Source organism: Daphnia magna, linkage group LG6 (genome assembly GCF_020631705.1).
Source record: "Daphnia magna isolate NIES linkage group LG6, ASM2063170v1.1, whole genome shotgun sequence".
Lineage (NCBI taxonomy): Eukaryota > Metazoa > Arthropoda > Branchiopoda > Diplostraca > Daphniidae > Daphnia > Daphnia magna.
This window is the reverse complement of record NC_059187.1, coordinates 8,082,902-8,109,282: the sequence shown is the minus strand read 5'-3', so window position 1 is coordinate 8,109,282 and position 26,381 is coordinate 8,082,902. Positions and strand designations below refer to the sequence as shown.

General features: G+C 43.5%; 1 protein-coding gene across 7 annotated transcripts in view; it reads right to left on the bottom strand.

Annotated features, from left to right (window-relative positions):
• Positions 1-26,381, bottom strand: part of LOC116925792 (fat-like cadherin-related tumor suppressor homolog) — a 58,368-nt gene that overhangs the window by 7,208 nt on the left and 24,779 nt on the right. For 5 of the 7 annotated variants that reach the window (XM_045175264.1, XM_045175267.1, XM_045175268.1 and 2 more), the window contains exons 6-27: positions 19,119-19,225; positions 17,263-17,464; positions 15,998-16,059; positions 14,423-14,584; positions 12,364-12,459; positions 10,995-11,150; positions 10,180-10,396; positions 9,854-9,996; positions 9,513-9,754; positions 8,985-9,416; positions 8,667-8,901; positions 7,457-8,563; positions 6,946-7,345; positions 5,908-5,931; positions 5,114-5,350; positions 4,758-4,988; positions 4,466-4,660; positions 3,884-4,398; positions 3,660-3,804; positions 3,428-3,589; positions 2,476-3,356; positions 13-2,406 (exon numbers count right to left, since the gene is read on the bottom strand). In XM_045175264.1, coding sequence (XP_045031199.1) covers positions 13-2,406; positions 2,476-3,356; positions 3,428-3,589; positions 3,660-3,804; positions 3,884-4,398; positions 4,466-4,660; positions 4,758-4,988; positions 5,114-5,350; positions 5,908-5,931; positions 6,946-7,345; positions 7,457-8,563; positions 8,667-8,901; positions 8,985-9,416; positions 9,513-9,754; positions 9,854-9,996; positions 10,180-10,396; positions 10,995-11,150; positions 12,364-12,459; positions 14,423-14,584; positions 15,998-16,059; positions 17,263-17,464; positions 19,119-19,225 — 8,345 coding nt within the window. The remainder of the gene's footprint in view (positions 1-12; positions 2,407-2,475; positions 3,357-3,427; positions 3,590-3,659; positions 3,805-3,883; positions 4,399-4,465; positions 4,661-4,757; positions 4,989-5,113; positions 5,351-5,907; positions 5,932-6,945; positions 7,346-7,456; positions 8,564-8,666; positions 8,902-8,984; positions 9,417-9,512; positions 9,755-9,853; positions 9,997-10,179; positions 10,397-10,994; positions 11,151-12,363; positions 12,460-14,422; positions 14,585-15,997; positions 16,060-17,262; positions 17,465-19,118; positions 19,226-26,381) is intronic. The other 2 variants (XM_045175265.1, XM_045175266.1) reach the window with 2 other exon arrangements.

Below are 26,381 nucleotides of genomic sequence, written 5' to 3'. Positions count from 1 at the left end.
AGACGTTATTACCTGAATAGTGCCGGAAATACGATGATGATCGATCGTGGCTTCCAGTTCCGCTACATTGTCCAGCAGCTGCTTGCGAACAATGGAGGGAGGATAGAATCCCCCGGCTGGTTTCTGAACAGAGAACAAAATGTCCACATTGGGTCTCGATTGTCGTGCAGGATCGCGGATCCGCCACATGGGTTCCAGTCTGGTAACAGCGGCCGACTTCCTGAGCGGCGACGTGTCATCTCCGCGCCTTGTCCGGTTGCTTTTCGACGATGGCTGGGTGGTAGTTGTCACTTGCGGTTGGATGCTGATAATGAACACGTCTTTGGTGCGAACGTTCATTATGTTGCGCACGGCTTTTAAGAAATTCTTGCGGTAGCTCGTGACGAAATCATCGGCAGTGATGTCACGGACGGTCAGGATAATGGCGTTCTGCAGCGCCTCATCCGAGATGAATACGACGTTGACTTTGACCGACGAGTACGTGAAAAACTTGCCGTCCGTTACGGACACGTTGACCGTGTAGGCGCCCACATCCAGGCCGGGTTTAGCGATCAAAGTACCGTCTTCGGAATCCAGCTCGAATAGAGCCACCGAAGAGTACTGATGGTATCCTTTTTCCTCGACCAGTGAATAGACCAACGTGTCGTAAGGATCTTGGTCGTTGACGTGAACACGACCAATCACTCCGCCAGCATATTCATCCAGGAAAGAGTTGATGTTGATCTCCAGAGGTGTGATTATAGGTGGATATTTGGATTCTTCAATCACCTTGACTAAAACCCACGTGTCGGTGTACAGTGGTGGATTGCCATTATCGAAAACAACAATTTGCAGGACATAGTGGTCACGAACTTTGTGATTGAATCGCCTGGCCGTGCGTAGAGAGCCGTTGCCGTCGATTCGGAAGGCGTTGTCGACGTTGCCGGACCTGATTTCGAAGGTAAATGGACCGGCATTGGTTGGTCCGTCGGCATCAGTTACTTGCAGTTTGAGAATTACGAAACCGAGAGGCTTATCTTCCTGTGCGATGGCCGTGTAATTGACTTGCGAGAAGGCAGGTGGATTATCATTGGCATCCGTAATTTCCACAGAGACAAGGACGTTTCCGGCTAGAGACGACGGGGCTCCATTGTCCCTAGCTTCCACTTCCAGCATGTAGCTAGTAATCAGTTCTCTGTCCAGCTGTCCGGCCACGGTCAATAAACCAGTGCTGCCATCGATACGGAACTGAGAGTGACGGTCGCCATTAAGAAGCGTGTAAGTGATGCGGCCGTTGTCGCCGCTGTCTAAATCGACAGCGTTCAGTCGCAAAACGGTCTCTCCTATAATGGCGTCTTCGCGAATGGCAGCGCTGTAGCTCGACTGCGTAAAGATGGGCGGGTTATCGTTGCTGTCCAGCACAGTTATATTGACGGCTGCATGGTTGCTAAGCGGAGGAACACCTCCGTCAAGTGCCTGGATGGTCAGATAAAATTCGCGGGCTCGTTCGTAATCCAACGGTTCGGCGAGGCTGATGACTCCGGAGATCGGATCCATGGCAAAATGGCGGTGTTCGTTGCCTCCTACGATCGAGTACTTGATTTCAGCGTTGACACCAATGTCCAATGAAGTGGCCAGCACGTTCAAGATTTCCGTGCCGATGGAACCACTCTCAGCCACCGAAGCTGCGTACAACTTGCGGCTGAATTGCGGAGGATTGTCGTTGACATCCGTCACGACAACTGTCACTACGACGGTAGATACTAAAGCGGGCGTGCCCAAATCAATGGCGGAAACAGTCAAGTTGTAGGATGAAACAGTTTCGCGATCCAGTCCTTTGGCTACAGTTACGATTCCGCTTTCGGCGTCGATGGCGAAAGAGTTTTGGCCAGCCAAAGAGGTCGTCGACGTCACCATACTGTATCTGATTTTACGGTTCAGTCCGAGATCGCTGTCTGTTGCGTGGATTTTGCCCACGATGGTTCTCAATTCAGCATCTTCGGGGACGGCGAAAGTGTACCAATCTTGATTGAAACTAGGCGCGTTGTCGTTGACGTCCATCAGAACGATGACTACCTCCGACGTGCATTCCCACTGAGGCCGTTCTCGATCTTGTACGTGAGCCGTGAGCGCGTACGTGGGTCTAGTCTCTCGATCGAGAGCTTTAAGCGTTTTCAACTGGCCGGAAGAAGGATCCAAAAAGAAGAAATCAGCCGCTTCACCGGTCAGGTAAAATTTCATTTTAGCGTTGGGTCCTTCGTCAGCGTCAGTAGCCCGTACACGAACGATGAACGTGCCTGGCGAGGTCGCTTCAGATACGAGTTCGTGATAACGGTGTTGAGTACAGACGGGAGCGTGATCGTTGTCGTCCAAAATGTCAACAGTGACGTGTGTCGTGGCCGTGAAGAAGCCATCAGTAGCAAGTACCTGAATATAAAAAAAAATGCGAACGTGAAATGACTGTAAACAGTTACGCAGTTATTTTTACATGTTTACCTGAAGGCTATACGAGCCGATTTCTTCACGATCCAATGCTCTTTCGACATAAACTTCGCCCTGGCGGATACCAAACTGGGCTCGTGGATCACCACTTATAATGTAATAATGCAATTGGGGTTGTTGCGACATCGAGGACGCAGCGTCGGAACGACTTTCGTCTCGGTCACGGTCGGTGGTTGTCAGTCGAACAACAACCGTGCCCGGAAGGGCTTCTTCATTGACGGCTGCCACGTAATGGCTCTCTGCAAATTGCGGCGGGTTGTCGTTGTAATCGCGCACTTCGATCACCACGGCCGTTGTAGATGTCAGTTTGGCCGGTGTGCCGTTGTCGCTAGCGATAATTGGCAAAATGTAGCGATCACGTTCTTCACGATCGAGAAGACCCAAAGTGGTGATCCATCCCGTGACAGAATCCAAGCGGAATATATTGGCCAATTCAGGTGCCATGCTGTGGCCGAAAGAATAGCGAAGATCGCCATATGTTCCAGTGACACGGTCTCCGTCCAAAGCGGACACTCGAATGACGCTGGTGCCCTTCTCGGCATTTTCAGCTACCACAATCTGGTACGGATTGCTTTCAAACTCTGGCGGATGCTCGTTAGTATCCAGCACCTGGATGATAACCTCGGTAAAGGCGATAATGGGAGGCGAGGTGTCTGTTGAGGCAACGACAGTGATGATGTGGATGTCGCATGTTTCGCGATCCAGTGGTAAAGATAAATAAATCTGTCCCTGATCGTCGACAGAAAAGAAAGGCGATGGTTCCACGTCTTCATCTCTGCTTCCGTCGTCCGAATCGGGATTCCTCGGTGCCGGAACGATGGTGTAATGCAATTGTTCGCCACCGCTGACCGCTTTAACTCTCGCAATCGTCGTACCTAACGCACAATGACGTTTTACGTTCTGTACTGAAAACCGCGTATTAGGAATTTTTTTTTTTAATCATTACCAACTGGTGCGGATTCTGAAATGAAATATTTAGAAGAAGTCCTCTCGAAAGTAGGCGCTCGTTCTTGCGGATCGAGGATCAGGACATCAACTGGAGCTTCTGTGCCCAATACAGGAGAGCCGTGATCTTCTGCTCGAACGAAGAATTGAAACACTTCGTTGGCTAGAAAAGCGTTTAGAAGAACGCGTTTTAGATACAGAAAACAGATAAGTACGGAATTTGGGAAAAATACCAAGAGCAAGTGCATTCTGCTTTAAAAAGAGTTCTCCGGTAGACGAGTTGATGTCAAACGTATCTGAGGCTTTGGTTCCGTTTGACTCGTAAATGGAGTAACTTAATTTCGCGTTATTATCCACGTCTAGATCCATGGCTTGAACCTAATTATTATTATTATTATTATTATTTTTAAATGATTCGATCTTGCACAAATTAATTTTAAAAGAAGACACGATATACTTTAAGGAATGGTTGCCCAACTGAGTAGTTGGCGTGGATATTGGCCCTGTATTCGGCCAGTAGGAACCTTGGTCTGTTATCGTTGACGTCACCAACTTTGACGCGGAGGGTAGCGTGACCTGACTTGCCACCAGCATCGAAAGCCACTACTGGGATCTCATGGACTTTGCGAACTTCACGATCAAGCGGTCGCCGAGTGAAAACATCTCCCGTTTCCTCGTCAATTCTAAACATTTCTGAAGCGACGGTGGACAGGATGGCGTACGTTATACGTCCAAAATCGTCTCTGTCCAGGTCGGTTGCGTTGAGCTGGATCACCAAAGTGCCAGCCGGAAGATTCTCCAACACTTCCACCTCGTAAAGAGGACGAGAAAAGCTGGGCAAATGCCGATTGGTTGAAAGCAGATCCACTTGGAGCGCTGCGAAACTTGTAAACACACCATCGCTGACGCTGATATTCAACAAGTAATTTGGCTGTTCTCCAAATCGATGCAAGTTGCCCAACGTCACGGTACCTTGAAAACAAATGACAGCCGTTATTATAATAACGTCTGTTGCCAATTTGTGATGCAAATGACGTACCTCGTTTTGAATCGATGTTAAACATTTGCTGATCGTTGCCGCCCGTAAGCGAATAGACTAACCGAGTCTGATCGGAGACATCCGGATCTGTTGCAGTCACCATCGTGACGAATTGGCCTCGCTTGCCATCTTCGCTCAAAACGCAACGGTATGAACGTTGTTCGAATTGCGGTGGATTGTCGTTTACGTCTTCAACTGTTTGTGCAAAAAGAAAAAAAAAAAGGGAAAATGTTGAAAACATGTGTTAAACTTTTCTCCTTCCTTTCTTTGTTGATGTTTTCGGTTTACAAACCTCTGATCCAGATGTGAGCTGTGCTGGAGAGGGATGGATTGCCCTGGTCAGACGCCATGACGAGCAGATGGTGTAGTGACTGCGTTTCACGGTCCAGCGAACGGGCGAGAATCAACGTTCCGTCTTCCGGGTTGATGTGGAAGAACTCAGCCGAGGCGGCAGCCACGGAGACGGTGTCTTGGCCGCCATTGGTATCGGGTAGCAGTCGGTAAACAACTTCTGCGTTGGTGCCTAACGAAAAAATAAAACGCACGGAATTGGGTTATAACACGCGTCTACCAGGAAAGAATTTAAATATTTTCCTCATTTGTCTTATTTATTTATTTGATTTTATTTTTTTTTTAATAAATGAGTACCGGAATCGAGATCGTGAGCGCTGACAGCCAGAACCACTGTGCCGGAAGGCGTGGCTTCCGACAACGTGACATTGTATTCGTTGTTGCTGAATTCTGGTGGTGAATCATTGGCATCGTCAACGCTGACACTGACGGGCACTTCTGAATGCGAGCCCGATACGCTGTCGGTAGCGCGGACGAGCAATTCGTATTTGGATCTGGCTTCGTAATCCAGCCGGTTGACGATATAGATGAGACCTGTGACCGACAAAAAAAAAAAAAATTTCACATTAAGCATAGGCGTACATATTATAACTTCCGGTTACTAGACAGACACACACACACACACAGACACGCACGGGTGGACACAAATCAAAATAGATGTAGGCAAGCTTCGTGCAAAAAATATGAATTAAATAAATAGAGAACTATCTAACGCCTTCTCTAAACCGTGAAAAGCTGTGTGTGTGTGTGTGTGGGAAGCTTCTCATCGCCACCAGCAGATAACAACACGCTTGGCTGTTCGTAATTGCAACTACAGAAACCGAGGCTTGCAAAAAAAAACAAACGAAAACGTGAAAGGAAAAGGATAACAGATGAGGAATAAGCTAGGCGTGAGCAAAAGGAAAAGTAGGTGTGGGTGTGTACTGCAGAAATGTCGCAAGCAGAAGTGCATAAGAAAACAAAACTAGCAGTGTGCAGAACGATTAAGATTAGATCATAAAATAACAGCGCAGCAATTTGAAATAATAATTAAAAAAAAAACAACAAAAAAACAAAAATAAGTGGGGTCAGTTTTTTTTAAAGTTACTTACAAGGCCCGTTTTCCGAGTTGTGGGCTGAAGTCGACACAAGTGTTTTGTGTTTTAAAAGGCGAAATAGACAAATCATTGGGGATAAAATAGACACAAAAAAAAAATCAATCAATACTCAAGAAGACTTATTTTTTGTTTTGTTTTCAATTATTATGATTTAAATGACTAGATGAGAGTGTTAACGTATGTGTTAGCGAGTTGTTCTGAAAGCGAGATAATCGGTTAATTCAGAACGGCACTAGCATCTGGGATACTTTTATTAATAAAAATGACCGCCCCTGGCCCCCGTTATATATCGGCTGTAAATAATTGTGAAAGGAAAAAAAAAAAGAGGGAAATAATAATAATAATAATAACAATAAAAATATGTAACCGCATTTTTCACTTCCATAATGAAACAACCGCAACGGAACGACTGGAATTGTTTCTACTTTTTCCGGAGAAAACGATGAAAACAAAAATAATCATCATCTTTTTTTCATGTTATTCATTGTGTTGAGCCTCCGATCAACCTCATCGATCATGGGCGGACAAAATGAAGAAGGAAGGCTGATGGGCAAGAGTTTGAGGTGGCCTTAAAAAGCCATTTTTTTTTTCTGTTCCAGGGTTGTTGATCTACTAAGACGACGACGACGACGAGAAAAACTTGATGGATGCTGACAAGAAAGACGCGTGGTGTGTGGTTCTCCTTTCTCTCTCTCTTCATTTTCGACTTGCCCAGTCATGTGCGCTCCCCACCGTGGCACGCCAACGATGAATTCAACAATAAATAAATCAGCCGAACCCCAGTGCGACATGTAGATGAACAGCCAGCTACTTTTTCTTTTCCTTCCTTTCTTTTCTAAATCGACTCTACGCTCCAGACACACAAAGAGCATCAACCTTTCTACCCAGGGTGATTGTGGTTGGAACAGACACGCAGACCGACGGGTGGAGTTGGGGAGTAGGTGGGAGGGTTAAAAAAAAAAAAAGGGAAGCGACGAGTGATGGATGAACGGATGTGTACAACACAGACAAGACAGTCAAACGAATACGAACCTGTGTTAAAATCGACGGCAAATTCTTCGCCCTCGTTGCCCGACACGATGGAATAGATCAATTGCCGGCCCGAGGGGCTCGACGCCTGCACGCTGAGGACGGGTGAAAGGGGATCGGCGCTTTCCAGCACCGAAGCCGAATAATATTGCTGGCCAAAGACGGGCTGGCTTTTAGTGACCACTTTGACTCGGACCAAAGCTTCCGACGACAGCGGGGGAGTGCCGCCGTCGTAGGCGGCCACCACCAGCTCGTAGTCGCTGTGACCTTGTTGGCCCTCCAGCACGTGACGTAGCAAAATTTCGCCCGTTCGCCGGTCCACGCGGAACAATTCGCCACTGCCACGCAGCAATTCGTAACGGATATCACCATTTTCGCCCACGTCCTTGTCCATGGCTTGCACCTATAATTGAATGATTCGATTAAAATAGCTGCGGTTGCACAGTATCAAATAAACAGCAGTCATTGGTGCTGCTCAAAAAAGAAAAGAAAAAACCAAAAAAAAACTACCAACCTTGGTAACGACGCTGCCTTTCGGCGCCTCGGCAGAAACGACGGCGTAATAGGGCAAGTTGAAAAATGCCGGCCGATTATCGTTGATATCCGTGACTTCAATTTCAACACGCGTGTGGGCGATGCGGGGCTTCTCGCCGTCGCCACGCTCGCTGCGCGCTTCCACGACGATGACGTAGCGCGGCTCAACTTCCCTGTCGAAAGGCACCTGCCCGATCGCTTGAACGACGCCCGACGTGCTGCCCACCTGGAAGAGACCTTGCGGGTTCAAAATGGAGAAGGTGACGTGCTCGTTGAGATGCGTGCCCAGCACGTTGAGGGCCACGATCGTCGTTGCCCCGCGGGTGCTGTTCTCCGTCACGTAACCCGTGTATTTATCCTGGGCAAAGGCCAGCCCGGAGGCCATCATCTTTTCCAACTGGATGTCCACCTTGGTGGCCGTGCTGAACTTGCCGTCGCTGACGCTAACTTCCAGCGTGTAGAAATTATTGCCCGCCAATCCGTCCGTGTCGGACACGCTAATCCAACCTGTGCGTCTGTCGATGGCGAATTTGCCCGCTCCATTGCCGCCTTTGATCCGATAGGTGAGCGTCGAATTAACGTCGACGTCGGGGTCTTCGGCCCGCACGCGCACCACGGCCACACCCGGGAAAGTGGGCAGAAGCAGCGAGACGCTGTACGGCAGCTGGCCGACAAATTTCGGCGGCGAATCGTTCACGTCCGTGATAACAATGCTCACACGGGCCACTTGGTCCGAGCTACGCCTCGGGCGGCCATGGTCCGACACCTGGACAGTGAACTCGACGCGGGCCAGCTGCTCGCGATCGAGCGGGGCCAGTGTCCGCACCGCGCCCGTGTTCGAATCGATGGCGAAAAGTTGGGCCGCTCTCGGTTCCACAATGTCGTACGACAAAAGTGCGTTGACTCCGGAATCGCCATCTTTAGCGGAAACGACCAGCGGAGCGGACGACAATCGCTGGAAGACTAACGAGCCGGCCAAGGCCGATTCTGCGATAGTCCCTTCGTACAATTCTTGGCTGAACGTTGGTGAATTGTCGTTGACGTCGGACACGTGAACATGGACAAGACATCGGGCTGAAGAACCGGCCTGTAATTAAACGTTGGAAATAATAATAATAAAAAAAAAAAAAAGAAAGGTGAATGATTAGGGCGTGGCAACAAGGTCAGACATCGCGAGTAGCAAGACGTACCATATTCATGGCGCTGATGCTCAGATTGTAGTGTTTGGTAGTCTCGTAGTCGAGCGCACCTCTCGGCGACACGACAATGATGCCCGTGCTCGGATTGATGGTGAACGAACCGTCGCTGTTGCCATCGGTGATTTCGAACAACAAGCTCGAGATGGATCTGCCCTCCACTTGAATGACAAACGTGCCGCCTGTGGCATCTTCGAACACGTCCGCAGTATATTCGCTCTGCAAGAATCTGGACATTTTGAACGAAAGAAAATTAAACAAGTTTTCATTTAACAATTGAGAAAGGAGGCAGAAAATGAAATGTTAGTTTACTTGGGGGGATCGTTCTCGGCCATTGTGACGAGAATGTGGACTCGGCACGAGGTCGAAAGTGACGGCGAACCTCCATCAGAGGCCTTCACTACCAGCATGTACTCGTGCGCTGTGCCGACATCCAGCGGTTGATTGACGCGGATGAGACCAGAGTCGGGTTCAATAACGAACGCTCCGCCCACATTGCCAGAGCTAATGGAATATGTCACTTTCGAATTGGCACCGCGATCCTTGTCGATGGCCAACATCATGGTCACCACGGATCCAACAGCTGCCGTTTCGAAAATGCGCACCTGCACCAGCTCTGACATGAATTCTGGTGTGTGATCGTTGTGATCCGATACGTCAATCAAGAGCCGGGCGAAATTGCGTTTAGATGGTGTCCCTTGGTCTTTGACGGAAACAGTCAGCAAATGTTGGGCCATCGTCTCCCTGCGTGTTCGTTCGCACACGTGCGTGAAGAACAATTTAAGCGCATTAGAATTAACATAAATTGATTGTGTTTAAGGACGTTTTTTTTGTCTTTACCGGTCGAGTTTCTCAGCCAAAGTGACAACGCCGCGGATAGAATCCACTTTGAACTTGCGTAATGAGGAAGCGCTGGAAGCTGCGTGCAGGGCGTAAAAGACTCTTTTGTCTTGGTCAGCGTCGGTGGCATTGAGCGTGATAATTTCCGCGCCCACTTCGGCATTCTCAGACACTTCAGCTCGGTAATGCTGTTCGGAGAAAACGGGCGGGTGATCGTTGACATCGAGGACGGTAATTTCCAACTACACCAACGATTTCAATATAATGAGAATATTCAGTTACCAAGCCGTCCCCTTGCAAGCAAATGCGAGTAACTTGATCGAGTAACGAGAAATGGAAACCTGAGTGTAAATCGTGTTGTGGCCGTCCGTGATGCTAATGTTGAGCAAATAAGACGATTGCTGTTCCCAATCGAGAGGCTGAGCCACGTAAACTTTGCCATTGCCTGTCGTTTGCATTGCAAATTTGTCGCCGATATTTCCATCTGTCCATCAAAAAATAAAATCAAATAAAATATCAAATGAATAATTTCGCTTGAATAACAAACAACACGGGCGATTCTGGGAAATGTAAAACTGTTGCTGGACGAAAATCAAATTAAAAAAAAAAGACGAAAGCTGAGACGGGAATTTTGAAAAGGCGAAAAACAAAAATTCGGCAAACAGACCTTCGATCTTGTACCAGAGCATGTCGCCGTCGGGATCGTTGGCCGTGATGAAGGCGACGGCGTGACCGACGGGATCCGATTCCATCACGTCGGCTCGTCGGCTGTTGTCTGTGCTGAGTTCAGGCGGACTGGCCGATTGTGGCGGCACTCCAATAACGGCCACAGAAACGCGGGTGGTGGCATTGCGAGACGGGCGGCCTCGGTCGCTGGCACGGACCTAAATACATTTACAGGCGGATCGTTCGTTAAAGTAACGCCATTAGGATAGCACTACAACAATGGCATGCTGGGATGTAGGTCCCAAATAAAAACAAAAAGAAACAACACACAATTGGATAGTTAAAAAAAAAAAAAAGAGGGGAAAAAAAGAGAACTAGAAAAAATAAAAATAAATCCAAATAGCGGATCGATTTCTATCCGTATTAGTCAACGAGTTGGTCTGCCGAAACGACCTCTTTTCTTTGAACAAAATGGACTCTCTCTCTCTCCCCCCTTCCCCTCTATTAGCATTGAATGGATTCATTAAACCGGTCGTAAAGACTCCAAGGCGGCCAATAACTTGCGACGAATGGCGCTGCCGCTGTCACACTCTAGACTTTGTCCGACATCAAACGCCTAACGGCCATTCGATGCCGTTACGTCAGCGCCAAACTCGAGAACTTTCTTCTAAATCGAGACCGTTCACAATTGCAAAAAAATAAATAAATAAATAAAATAAAGTTTGCCGACACGTTGAAATGCGAATAGGGATATTCAAAATTGAATGTTATAATAAACGACTGTACATGCGAATGGGTATGTAATTTAACACTCACGCTAAACGAGAATTCTTGGCCGGCAGAGAGGCTCTTTTGGGAGTAGATGATTCCACTGTGCGGATGAATCCGGAAGCGTCCTTTAGTGCTGGCTGTTTCCATCAGGCTGTATTCGACACGGCCATTTTCGCCAGTATCGCGGTCGAATGCCTCCACCTGTACGTGCAAACACCATTAATTCTGTTTTCAAATTTTTCACTCGAATTAATTTCTTTTTTTTTTTTTATATTTCTTTCTCTGAATTCCTTTTGTTTAGTTTTTTTTCTTCTTCAAAACTACAAAGAAAAAGAAAAAGCATCGAGAGACGGTCGAGCTCCCAACCATCCCGAAACAAATATCGTGTGATTGGGCCCTCATTCCTTCTCTTTTTATTTTTATTTAATTCCCCTCTCCACGCAGCGAAAGAATGTGTCTACACAAAGAAGAAAACAATAGGAGCAAAATAGAAAGAAAAAAAAAGAATTAAATAAAACACCAAAATACCGGGAAGAATGCCAATCTAAAAAGACCCGAAATAAAAGTAGGGAAAATTAAAAGGAACAAGAGAGAAATAGAAAGAAAGAAAGAAAGAAAAAATGGGATGTGTAATGGAGAAAGGTAAGTGAATAGGTGAAGACACCAAATGGTTTTTCTTTTTCAGGTAGCCAGCACCGTGTGCGTGTAACTTTCACGCACGGATTCCCCATTGTAGTGCTACTTGTCGAAAAAGAAACTAGCAGCCAAAGAGAAGACAGTTTGACAGGACCCAAACAAAGGAAGAAGGAAAAGAAATAATAATAATAATACTACAAAAAAAAAATTGGGGGAGTTTCACGATGAAAAGAAAATTTTCATTCTTTTTTATGATGTAGTGTTGCTTAGTTGCTTCTGGTATGACCGAAGAAAAAAAAAATGTACATCTCATGCACCACTAGAGAGAGAGAGAGAGAGAGATGATACGACGAAATGTAACATTCTCATCGTTACGTGTGTCGTCTGGCCGTCGACCAGCACAATAATAATGACCATAGCAACTTTATGTTTCATCCTCTCTGAGAATTTCAATCCTTTTGTTCACTTTTGATATTTGCCAATGAAAAAAAAAGGAGAATGGGTTATATGAGAAAAGACAAGACGCGTTCATGCCACCCGGATAGTCAGCCCAAAGAAACAAAAGAAAATATGATATTGGGTGAAACAAAACGTAATGTTTTGTCTCCTACGCGACAATCAAAACTACCAATAACCCGAAAATCAAAGCCAACAGAAGAGAGCTGATGTACAAAAAGAAAATGAAGTTTGGTTAGCAAAGAACTACACAAGAGATCATCCAAATGATTTTTCTTTCATTTTCTGCCAATTTTTTTTTTTTTCAAATCATCAGCCTTACCCTGAAGACTGGACTGCCCACGAGATTATCCAGCTGCGAAGTGATCCATAAAGTTGTGCTGTTGGACTCTGGATCGAGCCATTCTTCCGTCTCGTTCTACGTCGACACAGACCATATCACACATGCTAATTATTTGGTGAATTCAAACATCAAAGAGAGCCAAAAATTCCTGCCACCACCTCGCCAAGAATTTTTCCAACGAAATCACCAAACATAATTGAAAGATTAAAAGGGGGGAACACAAGGAAAATGACGTCGACGTGTCAAAAACACTTTGTCCTCACACGAATTCGAAGAATGGCTGAAGCACGCGTCAACAGCAGACGACGCCACTGTGCCATTACTCGGCGAAAATGAGAATCTTTGAGCGAATATATCTTTAATTAATATTATTTTTTTGCCCCTCGACATCACGTAGTTTCAATAGATGGAGCCTCTGAAGATCACCAAGAACAAAAACGTGAATAAATAAATCTAAAAAAAAAAAAAAACGCCCATTCGTTTCACACTTGGCAACGTGGCACCTGCTAATTGAATTTGAATTGCCATTTTCTTTCTCGGTGCCAGATGGAAATAAAAGGCATAAGAAGGATTTTTAGGGATAAAAAAATCAATAGCTATTCATGGGGGTAGGACAGACGAAGATAATAATTATGCACGAGGGATGAACTACGGGACAAGAAGTCTCATTAGTCATGTTTTGTGTGGCGAGAAAAAGGGAGGACGCGAGCCTCTTGCAAGTTTTTTTTTTCTCCCCGACAGACAAGTTATTACTGTCATAATGATTGTGGTTATTTTTCCAAAAGTTGACGAGACAAACGGTTTGTTCCACACGACCGTGCAAAACAAGGACCGACAAAATCCTTCGCCACCCCTCTCCTGTGACAAGAAGGGAGCTACGCACAGCTGTTACGTAAAGTTCTTTTCTTTTGACGTTTTCCAAGTGCTGCTATAAGTTGTCGAAACTCTTTGACGAACGAAATGAACATCAGCCGGTCGACGACATTTTTTTTTTTCCTTTTTCAATTGAAACATGTCGAGTAGATAAAAGTATTCAAGAGTCAATTTGTGTGCCAGGCAAACACCGAAAAGCCGGCCAACATTCTCTTTTAAAGGATAAAAAAAAACAACAAAATAAAATTCCGGATGAGATAACACTACGACGGATTGGGCGAGAATGTCAGCTAAACAAGACGCAAAAGAAATCGTCCGTCATCGAAATGTTAGTAACGGAATTCGGTACATAGTTTCGTGATGATTGCCATTTTTTTCTCCCCCTTTTTTTAAATTGGAGTTTCTTTTTCTTGTGCGAGTGGCAGTCGTGACACGAGCCACTGTCGTGAATAAAAAGCTGAAAGGTAAGCGCTTGTTGTTTGAATAAAAAGAAAACAATCCCACATTTTCACGTCTGTTAAAAAAGAAAGAAAAGGGGAGCCCCATCATCAGACAATGCCAATTCGAAAAATTGATCTCGCGCGTGACTGCTCATCCGCCTTTGATTGTTGGCCGTGTGCGCACGACGCGGATTTCATTCTCCAGTTTGCATAAGCCTCTTTGTGGGGTAGTTGTGTGCCGGTATTAAAAGCTAATCGTGACACGGGATTTCAAATTGAATATCACTAGGCTATCCTCCTTCGCCTCTATTCTCTCCTACTATTCTTGTCAGGTTGCCAAAACATCGGGAGAAGCTCAAAATAAAATATAAAAAAAAATAAATAATTCGTGCAGAGATGGATTTTGCTGTTGAGTTACATATGGTGCGGGTTGTTTTTATTGCTGCTCTCTTTCTCATCACTATCTGTCAGTCGTTTTGCCGTGTGTTAAACATTAAACGACCGATTAATCTCTTGGCACGTGAAAACATCGTAATGTAAGCAACTGGCGTGGTTCTTCCTATTCCGCCCCCCCAGACGTATGGCAAACCCTCATGCGCACGTCTCCGCGGAAGAACATTAGTTTATTTTTTAATTAACCTCTTTCCCTCTAATTGTTATGATTTCTTTCGGCTGTTGTAAACGTTACGGTGGAGAACTGCGTGTTTTTGAATGAATAGAAATACCTGAAGGACGACGCTTTCCGGATGAGAGATGACGCTGGCAGGAATTTGAATCTTGTAAAAGCGTTCGAGAAACTCGGGCGCGTTGTCGTTGACGTCGTCGACCGTCACCACCACGCGCGTGCTGGACGAGAGTGTCGGGTTGCCGTTGTCAATCACCAACACCTAGACGGTTCGAGAAGAAAACGTTGATTACAAATGGCCAAAATGAAAACATTTTCTTCTGAAAAAATGCAAATACAGACACACACGGCCCTTTTCGCTTGGCCTTTCAAAAGATAGACGACATCCTAATCGATCCTGTTTGGGGTTGGGGAAGGAAAAAGCATCCATCAGACGAAATGGAAACAGCGGGAACACTTCCGTTTCCACGACTTTTTCTGGCCCTTCTATTCTTAAACAACTCGTCCGAGAGAGATGCGCGAAGGCGAAGAGAGATTCCCCTCACGCGTTTTCCGGAAACCGAGAAGAATAAATGAAACTTTTCTGTCGAACGAATACGAGGGCGGCAGTGAGAAACATTGGATGGCTTTGCCAGTGAATATTTCAGAGGTTCACACAATCAGTTCCCCCAACAGCTCGTGCCACACACACACTGACTTGGTATCTTTCACGCTACTAATTTCACGCCGTTTCTACCGAAAACTTTGCGTCAGGCACACAACTTTTCGGCTTCAAAACTCCCGCCATTTCTTTCGAATTTTCATCAACTTTTGGGTTTTTCATCCTAATGACTAAGGCAGTGGCTCCGTGTTTCAATTTTTTTTTCCCAGCCGAATCGGGTCGTTTGAATTGAACATGCCTGGCTCTGTAAATGGAAAGTTGACGTACTAACGATAGTTCTAGTCTAACGAACATCTCCCGCTTGTCTTATCGGCGTTACGCCAGCGATTGCCAAGCGGAGAAATAACTTAAATGCTACGATGTATTTGCGACGAAAATTCCCTATTTTTGTTTTACCCTCGTCACGATGGTCTATTTTGATAGAGAAAAATCAAAAATAAACGCCGTTCTATTCGCATCTGACATTCTTTCATAGACCCACGCACTTTACAAACATAAATTCTTTTAACTCAAACTTGGGAATCGATATAAAGCTGCACTAGTAAAGTTGTTGCCTCCCCCTCCAGTAAGAAAGAAAGGGACAACAAAAAAAAATTGAAAATGGGGAAAAAAGAGAGAGAAAGTATGTGAATATGCTTTTCGATATCAATCCAATTTCGTCAACACTAGAACTTGGGGAAAATGGAATCACAACGGCAAAAAAAAAAAAATTCTTTATTGGATCCGACAGACTTTTTCCCTCGTTCGCCTTCCTCCCCCCCTCAACTTTAGACATCGCACACCCCCCCAAGCGTAGGCCAAAGTCATGTCCCGGCACAGTAGTTGGATATGGTTGTTGGCCGCTCTTCTCTATAGAGGGCCAGCTACATTTAGATAGGAAAAAAAGAGAGAGAGAGGCTTTCTCTCCCCCGCAGACACCATTTTTAGATGTTTCACAATGGAAACCAGATGCGGTTTGCCTTCCTTAGGTTTTCTTTCTTTCTTGAACACAAAATGAACTTGTTGTTGTCTTACCTCTAAGATGTGTTCCGTCAGATTCTCGCGGTCCAGGCGCCTTCCAGTCGTCGTTATATTGCCTACAGTCCAAAAGCAAGAGGTGCTATTAGTCATGCATTGATATCTAGTTATTATTATTATACTCTTGATACATCAAAATGTCGGAAAAGAATGAAAAAAAAGAAGGAGAAAATGAAATAAAATATAATCGATGGAAGAAACCCTGCAGGGCATAGGAGGACAGGGGTAATATCAAATCACTCCGAGGTTCTTTCCTGATGTTTTCCTGCCTAACGTTCCTCCACCCCATCACGACCCCCCACTATTTAGATATAGGATTAACACGACGTTGTCAGACAGCGTCGCTGGGAGTAGTAACAGCCATCGATCGAAACATGGAGGCGATAAAGATAGAAAAAAAAAGAGGAGGAGGGTGACAAGGTCTTCGTCACTCTCCCCAATTTCATTGGTACCAGTAAAAGAAAAGAAAATAAGAGAAAAGGGAAATGAATAAAACAAAAAGGCAAAATCTTTAGCAATTGAAGAGCATTTTTTTTTTATAGTTAACTTTGGGCTAAAAGCTTCCAGCTGGAAATGAGTTGCCTTGCCTTTCCTACTCGTTCGAATACGTAATTAGATTCATCACGCGGGCACGAGGATACGTAGAAAAGATGCTACCTGCAGGGTCAATCCCCCCCTCCTCCTTTGCCTTACTTTTCTTTTTACCCCACAAAAGAACTCGCAACTTGTAAAGACTCAATCAAGTCTCTGCCTCTCTCTCTCTTGCTCCCTATCGCTTTTTACTTCTTCTTGGCCGTTACGAAGAAGGAAATAAAAAAGAAAGAGAAAATGAAGAAGCTGGACCGGATTTTTCCTTCTTCCCCCTTCCTTCCGTATCCCCTTTCGAACTACGTTTACTGAGTAATGAGATGTCGACTACAGCAAGAGAGCGCCATGTCCGGATTAGAGTTGCTGTTACTATATCCTCCCTTTAAAAGATTCCATATAATATAGATATGTGTTAGTGCTCTGCAGTATTCCTCTGGCCGGCTTACACGATTCCCGCTCACTAGCCTCGTTCATTACCAAGAAGAAAGAAAGAAACAAACAAAAAATGTGCTGCTAAATTTCTTGAGCTGATTACGGATAGAACAGGGCCGATTGCCGCATTAAATTTTAAGTCCAGTCTGGCTTTCTATTAGATGAACATGTTTTTTTCAAAGAGAGAGAGGAAATGCAACGATGATTTATGGTATAGAAAGTAGTTTGTTTAAAGTAAATACCCGTGTTGGGATCAATGTCAAAAAGGCTCTGCGGATTTCCGGCTTTGAGCTGATAGGTCAACTTGGAATTGCGGTCGCCGTCGATGGCCGTGATTCGGGCGACGGGAGTCCTCGGTGGCGAATTTTCTGCTACGTGCACCCAGTAGACGGGCTCGGTCGTCAAGGGAATGTGATCGTTCTCATCCAGCACTTCAACAAATACCTGAAGAAAATTCGAGAAACAAAAAAAAAACATGAAGTTGAGGCATAACAATTAAACAGCACGAAGAGATGATGACGAATGACTGGAATTCCTAAAGAAAAAAGGCATGACATTTTTGTTTTATTTTAAAAAGGAGGCCAAGGAGGTCACGCTCGACGTCGCAGACCATAACGTTTCACGAATCCAATCAAAATAGTAAAAAAACAAAACAACATGTTTCGATGCTAATCGATTTCGCCTACCAGTCGACCCAGTTAATCCCGTAACGGATTACCATCGACTGAATACGTAATAAAGGGGAGCGTAGCTTTAAGTGTCAAAAAAAAAAAGGGAAAACAAATAAAATTCTAGGCGATCCCGCATGAACGCAGCCGCTAGCGCCCATCATCGGTCCTCAGGGAAACTGAACTGTACCGAACAACGTTCCGGCTCAGCTGCTAGTGCCGGATCACGTTGCGTTTTTCCCACATGAAATTCATCCTGACGGGTAATAAATCTGCCGTGACTCGACGAGTTTTCAATCGTACAATTAAAAACACGCAAGTCGGGATGGAATTCATCTTCACATGCACAGGAAAAGAATAAAATAAAAAGGGGGACGTCCTTTCACCCGCAAGTAGTCGCAATTCAAATGATTGTTTTTCTCTTCAACGTGTAACGTTGAAGAGAAACCATCAGCAGATGTTTTAGGCAGAGTTTGACACGATCCCGCACCATTAGCGCAGCCTCGTGATCCAATCAAATTAATTCAATTTTTTTTCTTTTCTTTTTTGCTCAGCATTCTTTCTAAGAAAAACGGTGTAAAACTCGTGATCATCATTTCACGTACGCAAGAGAGAGAAGGATCGTTACATAATTTATAGTAAACAGCACGAAATCATCAACTTTCCCTCGATTCTCCGAGTCGATCGTCTCTCGGGTTAGGAAAATAAAATTTTCATGTGAAATCGTCAAGTTACAACATAGATCCCCCCTCCCCCCCAATTTCAGTTGCTTTGAACTAAAAAAAAAAACTGTTTATCTTGTCGAGTATAAATATATATTGAGTTCTATTCTATTCGAACCCCCCCCCCCGTTCGTGGCTCGAGGACATTTATATCCTTCAGTAAAGCGCTTTCTTACTAAGCGATCGCATTCACCCTCTCGTAACTCGTGAACGAAAATAAAACGAAAATAAAAGGTGGAATCACTAGCCACTAAAGGGAGAAAATCGAATGTGAAAATAGAAAGGGATTTTGATCCACCCACAAACGCAATGGACTGTCTGGCAGGTGTGTACGTGCTTCTATTCGAATGCTTGGTCACGAAAGGGACACCACCATCTTTTTCCCTTCTCAATAACACGGCCCCAAACTTTTTCTTTTTTTAAATACACGACAAATCAAAATCAAAAAGAAACTAGGAAGGTAGACAAATATAATAGTAGCAATTTTTTTTGTTTTTATTTTTGCGGCAAGGTGCCGTCCTGCACACGGCATGTCTATCGTCTTCCAATCGTAAATCGGAAGGCACGCGGAGGGGAATCCTATTGTCCGACCGGGACAAGCTTAAAGTTATTTTCTTCTTTGAATTTTTGTTTTGTTTTGTTTCGTGAATAATGTCTTATAAAAAAGTTTAAAAAAAATAAAAAGAATAAAGGTTCACGACAACTTACTTCAATAGAAGCGGAAAGAGTGACGATGCCGTGATCCTGGGCCACCACTGTTAGCCAATAATGCGGTGTCGTTTCACGATCCAGCACGGCTCGGGTTCGGATCCCGCCTGTTCAAATGCAAATTTAAAAACAAAAAATAATAATAAATAAATAAATCTTATTAAAATTGCCAATTTTATGAACGCGGGATTGAACACACACGAAGAAAGAATGGGTGGGGTGCGCACAACTCATCAACGATTTTGATGAAAACGTGTTTGTTTTTGAACGTCGTGTAAGTGAAATGAAATAGAAAAAGGGAAAGAAGAAGAAGAAGAAAAAAACAAACAAAACGAGTCCATCCGTTTTGAAGAGTGGGAACCAAGAGAGCAGTTAAGACCGTCAACAGCTGCAAATACACACGACACACACACACGAGTAATTCAACGTGAGTCGGCACACGATCATGGGAGTGAAAACATGGGGTTGTCGATGATTGGTGTTGCAAACCGGACGAGGAATGTAGGCGAAGGTAATTTATTGCCATTTCATTTTTTGTTAAAAAAAAAATATGTGTGTAGTATCGACGTGTGTATGGGAGGGATATAGACGTTACACACTCCTTCTCACAGCGGTAGTACTGTACACACAGCGAGATAACTCCTGACGAGTCTATTAACTCTTTTTCTACTTGAATTTTTTGTGTGTGTGCTCATCTTGGCTTCCATTTTTAGGAGCGGCATCCTCATCTTTTCTAGTTTTATTTTTATTTCATTTTATTTTATTTTTTCTTTTTACTACCACGTGACGTTGATCGATAACACTGGCGCCAACAAATTATTCCCAATTGGTCTCTCGTGAACGTTCTCAAACGATTTGAAAAGAGTTAAAAATGGGAGGCAGTTGTAGAAATACTAATCACAAAATTACGAGGCTGAACGCGCGGGAAATTCAAACCTTTCTTTTTGAAATCTGTGTCTTCTTTAAACTAGAGAGAAAAAAAAGAGACCGTCAAGTGTGTGAACAAGGCCAAAAGTCCAATCTCTTTCCTCGCACAGATACACGAAAATACTTCAAAGAGAAGAGAAAAAAAAAATTATAAAAGAAAAAAAAAAAGGTTATAAATGGTGAGCCCTAAAGTCGCATAGTATCGTGAAGGACCTCCCGCAGATCCCTCAAAAGAATAGTAATAATAAAATAAAAAAAAAAAAGGGCATTGCGAGTTTGTTTTTTCTTCTTCATTTTCTCGCATGGGTCGTCCAGTTATTTTTCTACCCCGACGATCAAAATGATGATCATCTCGATAGATCTACGACCTATAACGATTGATGACATTTCAAAGTTCAACCGATACAATAGGCAAGGGACCGAACGAGGAGCGGTACCGAACACATAATAAATGACTGCAAGCAATCGAAAAGATACCGGTCGTTTATCTGTCGTCTACACAGAGATCCGATATTGAATGATGATACTGTCTAGATAAAAAAAAAGAAGAAAAAAAAAAAAGATCTACTACAACGTTGCATGAACAAACACCGAAAATAAATATTTATTTTTGCAGTCGCTTGATTTTATCCATTCATTTCGATTTCCTGCTTTCATATCTCGATGTTATCTTCGTGTTACTGTCACAATTTTCATTCCTGAAAATGGCATTCACCCCCCGAGGGTTGTGGATTAAAAAGACTTATGGACGTACTCTACAACAACAAGCACTTCATTAACTCTCTGCACGAAGATGCGATGTCAACTACCAAAGCTGCGCTATAAAAAAAAATAAAAATCGTGAACGAATAACAAAAAAATAAAATAAATAAGGAGTTCATAAATAAAGAAAGAAAAAAAAATGCTGAAACGACATTGGAACTACACGCTGAGATTCAAACCGTCGTTGTTCAACCCCCCAAAAGTCCTGCCAAGCTTTTGTGGGATTTTCTTCATCAAAACTGCGTGAGACTTGAAAAGTTACACGAAATATGGGGCACATAGAGATGAACGGAAAAGAAAAACGGGACAAAACAGATGGCGTTGTCACAAAGACTTCTTTTCGTTTGAAGTCAAAGAAAGTCTATTTAACGCGTACAGTACATACGCACTTACTTACCGGGGGGAGCTTTTTGTGTTCAATCCCCGTGTGTGTGTGTGTGTGTGTCTTGTGTTTGATAAGCTGACCTCAATTCCGTTGGGTGCAGCTCTCTCACGAGCTCAAGAGCCGAGAGCATTTGGCTGCACAACTATTTTCTACAATCTGTCTGACCGTGACGTGTTCACAAGTTTTCCTAGCAACCTGGTGCATTATGTCACATTATGTGCGCAAGTACCGCGGGAGTACGTGGCGCCCTCGCAAATGATACGCCATTCATATTTTTGTCATGTGCGGGGTTCTATTTTTATTGCTGGTCATTAATAAAAAATAAATAAATGTAAAAACTTGTTGCGAAATGAATGATCTTTTCGGCCATCGGGCAGGTGCTATGTAACACATGACTAATCGACACGTGTATGTTTATTTGCCAAAACATGTTTCCTCTTTTTTTTTTTTTCTTAATTTCCACCCCAATGGCGGAATTGTGAACGGCCATTCGGGTAAACAGCCCATTGCGGTCGGTTCTCTTTTTTTTTTCTTCTCTAATAATAAACGAATTTCACAATCCCATTCAACGTGAAATTTTTAAATAATTTTTTAGAGGAAAACTGTATATTTTTTTCGATCTAATAATAAAGAGAGAGGGAGACAGATGATGTGCGTGTGTGGTCTGGTTTTCTTTTGCTTTCCCTCTTGATGTTCTTTTTTGGGGTCTGGTTGAGGTCACGGACAACCAAACCAGGAGACGCTCCGCTAGTTCTTTTTAAATCAACATTCCTCTATTTTTCATTTGTGCCATTATCTCCGCGTTTTTTTTTTTTTTACGGGGAAGGGAATCCTCACCGATCTGCCTGTGCCCTTGTGCTAGTCCGCCAACCGCAGTTTCACCCGAAAAATTCACATTGATGTGGTGGGACACACGGATCACCTCACAAATAAGAGCGAGGACGAACAAACGGCAATCTACGTGTCTGTGTGTGTGCTATGAATAGGCCTCGGTGGGGAGAGAAAAAGGAAAAAAAAAAAACTAATGACTTTTACAGATTCCTTTTCCCTTTTTTCTTCTTCTTTATCCACCATAAAATATTCCAATAATTTTGCCCGTCTTCAAAAATTCCAGTTGCTCTAAAAAAAGAGTGGAAAAAAAAGTGACGTAACGGCCAGGGCCTACACAAAAATCCCTCCTTTTTTTTTTTTTCTTTATTTATAAACAAATGAACAGGAAGATCTTAGGGGCACAGTCTGAAAAGCACAGAGTCAAGGGATTATCAGTGATTAGCTTAATGGAACGAAGACCCACCGTTCTATAACGGGCATCAGCCAAGTCCCCTACATTTTTTAAAAAACTATGCCCACAACAAACCTAGCGACCTGGACGAGATTGTCCTGATTTTTTTCCCCCCCAATATTTTAATTCCTTAAAAAATATATATAAATGTCTTGTGATTTCCAAAAATAAAACATGTTACAAAGTTTCTTGTAGGCTGGCTGCGGGTTTTTAGTTACTGTAGAGGTTATCATCAGACAGTCCATAAACATCGAGCGCTGGTCGGGACTGACGGATTTGTAGGGGAATGAAAATGTTGAAAGAAAAATAAAAATAAAAAAAGAAAGAAACAAGAAAAGAAATCGGCGAAGAAAATATTCTTAAAAGAAATGAAACAGAAAGAAAAAAAAAAAAAGAAATGAGGCGTCCCGGTGAGGTACTTTCAACACCGGTGCCTATCCCTATCCACCAGCTCCATCCCGTGACATGAAAAATGATAAGACAACTATGTGTCTGCATGGAACAGACGAGAGAATAAAAGAGGAAAAGCCCAGAGTCATATAAAATCACGAGCAGCTCACGGAGTGCTGGACATATTTCACTGGCAGATGAAGACGAAGATGTGAAAAAAGAACATGAAGATGGGACATAAAAGAGGCCGAACACTTTTTTCTCACTCGGTGCGGGCACCAGCGAAGCAAAGACAAACTTATTGTCCGCATAAACATAAATAACAGCCGATTCTACGGTCACGAAGTTCCCATTTTTTTTCTCTTCTCTTTATCTTTTCGCTACAACTCTGCAAACAAGTTCTATCTCTTTGCTCGAACCCCCCTCCGATGATGACGGTTCTCTCCCGTGACCAAACCACACACACACAACAAAAAAACTCCCGAAATAACAGACACCAACCACCAAAAGAGAGACACACGCCGACATAATCTTTGTGGACTTTCGAACAACTCCACCCACTGCCAGAGCTTCTTCTTCTTTTCTTTTTCTTTACAAAATTGACAGACAAGTGCCTGCGTGTGTCGTCGCGTGATGGATCCATCGGCTCTAACGATGTGATTGGGATCCTCAAAAAAAAAAAAAGACCCATCGACCGAGAGAGAGAAAGAACAAGCTTCTACTCCCCCCTCAAAAAAAGAATTTAACCTGAAATGATAATATAAAAAAAAAAAAAATCCATTTTTCCGTAAAGATTCCAAACAAATAATAATCTCTGAAATCATTATTATTATTACTATTAGTACTTGAGCGCGCGCAAAAAAGAAAAAACGAGAAAAAAAGGGGAGTGTGTCCTGTGTTATTAGCTCATTTAAATATTAGCACGGCGGGACGGGTAATACAATTTTTTTTTTTTTTTTCCTTTCTTTCGAGCAAAGAGGAAGATCCAATGGCGCATTTGATGATGATGATAGGGTAGCGAGCTGTTAAAAAAGAAAACCCACGGCGGGAGAAATCATCAGACACTGGCAACCACCACCATCATCATTATTGTTATCATCATCATCATCACGGTAAGACAAGAAAAAGAACCGAGAACGGCGGCATATGCGTCAGACTGAGCGCACTCTCCTCTCTTTTCTTTCTTTTTTTTTCGAGCTTTTTGGAAAATTTGTGTAAGTTAGGATGTTAACTATCTTTATAATAGCAACGCGGGTCGATCGGCATCAGCTGGTGTGTTGGCTAATTCCAGCTCCAAGGCTGTACGTTAATTAACCATTACGCCAGGTATACGGCAACGGGACCAAGTACATCCGTTAAAAGAAGACGTCTTCCTTTTAGACAAGCAACATAGATCGACAGACAAGAATATAAATCTAAAAAAACAAAAACGAGGAGAGAAGAACGATCTAAGAAAAGAGACCGTCAAATCCATCAACTGGCAAAAGGGAGGATCCCATTCGTTCCGACAGATCACATCTAAGGTGAAACAACAATAACAACATCAACAACAAACCCCCCTTAGAAAGAAGAAGAAAAAAGTCGAATCCAGCGTAGACAGATCGCGTTAATTATCCACCAGATTTTGTTTTTTTATTTTAGGAACCGGTTTGGACGGATGGTGGCGGCGCTCGATTTTTCACACCAAATCAACTGAATCCCATTTTTTTTTTTTTCTAAAGAAAAGGCAACATTGACCAAGTACTCAACAGTCTTTTTTTCTTCCACATTTCACCGTTTATGTACTTGAGCGGGTCGTTTGCGGAACGCTAAACGACACGGGGAAACTTGCGTGAAGCTCAAAAACGGAGAAGATCACGGGTAATCAAACAAAATGGCGAAACGCCAACAGCCACAGACTCGAGTCCCATTAGGTAGAGACGAATATAAAGAAGAAGAAAAAATAATAATAATAATAACAAAAAATGAAAATGATGTTGAAAAAAAAAAGAAATTCCTCCTCCTGGCGGCGCTACATGCAAATGATTCTCAACCTACGGCCAGGGACACGGTCGACTTGCTATATAGGAACCGACACATCCATAAACAATATTTTCGTAATAGAATCATGAAAAAAAAAGATTTTTTTCTTTTTTTTTTGCTGTGTGTGTTTCTTTATAATGGCGGCGGCGGTTGTGTCCAAGACTAACGAGACTCCCGCCGAGCACGCGCAGCAGTTTCACGGCTAACTTCATGTTCATATTTCCCTGGCTCTTTTTTTTTTTAATCATTTGGACATGGGCGAAACAACCTCACTCTCAGTCATTATCTCTTTTCTTTTTTTAAATCCTGAAGTCAGAAAAAAAAATCCCGAATGCTAAAATAATTTGTTGACTTGATCTGAATATGTATATTTATTACATCTTCCCCTTCTTGTTTTTCTAAACATAAAAGGACTTTGAAAAAAAAAAAAATTCGCTAGCCGTCGCCAGTGTTTGAACCGACAACGCATTTCGCTGGTGGCTCGCCAAAAAATGCAGCATCCTCATCATTTTGCTGATACTATGTGGGTAAATATGTAAAAAACTGTTTTACGAGTGAATAAATCCAACAGCCTTGTCATGTCCTTCTGCCATACCCTTAACTTGACCAAAAAATCTTTAGTCTTTCCTCATCTTCGCTCTGCTTTTAACGCTGTCTTTATTTATTGCCACCAGCTCCAAAGGCCAATGAAATGTCCTCTTGCGTTTCAGCAAAAAAAGAAAGAAAAGGCCAAAGATAACAACAACAACAACTACAAGAGATCGCGTGAACTAGCGTCATCCATCATCGCCGTGTGATTAGTATAGGAGCCAGTTGGTGGCCAGTGGCCAGTGGCCAGTGATTTGTGTAGACTGGCAACAAGGTCAAGAAGACCTTCTTCTCGTCTCACCTGGAATGCGCGCATCTCTTTAACATTGAAGATGCCTCCTCCGCCCTTTTTATTTTTTATTTTTTTGTGTGTGAACCACATGCCACGAGAAGAGGAAAGGAAAAAGAGATGGCTAATATGGCCACAGCATTTCCTCCTTTTCTTTTCTTTGCCCACTGCGCTGTATATCAGCTGTGTGTTTGGCTGTCTGAATCCTTTTGTGAAAGTGGGGTTGTTTTTTATTATATTATTTTCGAAAATTTCTTCTTCAGTTTGGTGATGCTGTCTTGCGAGAAGGCAACAAAGATAACAATCCAATCAGATGGAGTTTTGGAAATGTTTTTTTAACAGCCACCGTTTGTACCCAAATAGGACCGAACCCGTGTCCGTGTCTCTCTTTTGTTTGTAGGTTCTTGTTTCTCCCTTAACCATACTGGGACAAGAAAAACCCTCAAAAGTATCGAGAATAAAATAAACGGATAGTTATCTTTCTTCTTCTTCTTTCTTTTACTCTGCTCCAGGCACAAAAAAAGAAACATCGTTCAACATGATGATTCCCAAATTCTCTTTTCCTTCTTTCTGCTATAGTCCGTCGTAGAAACAAAAGAAAATCATCCACTCAAATAA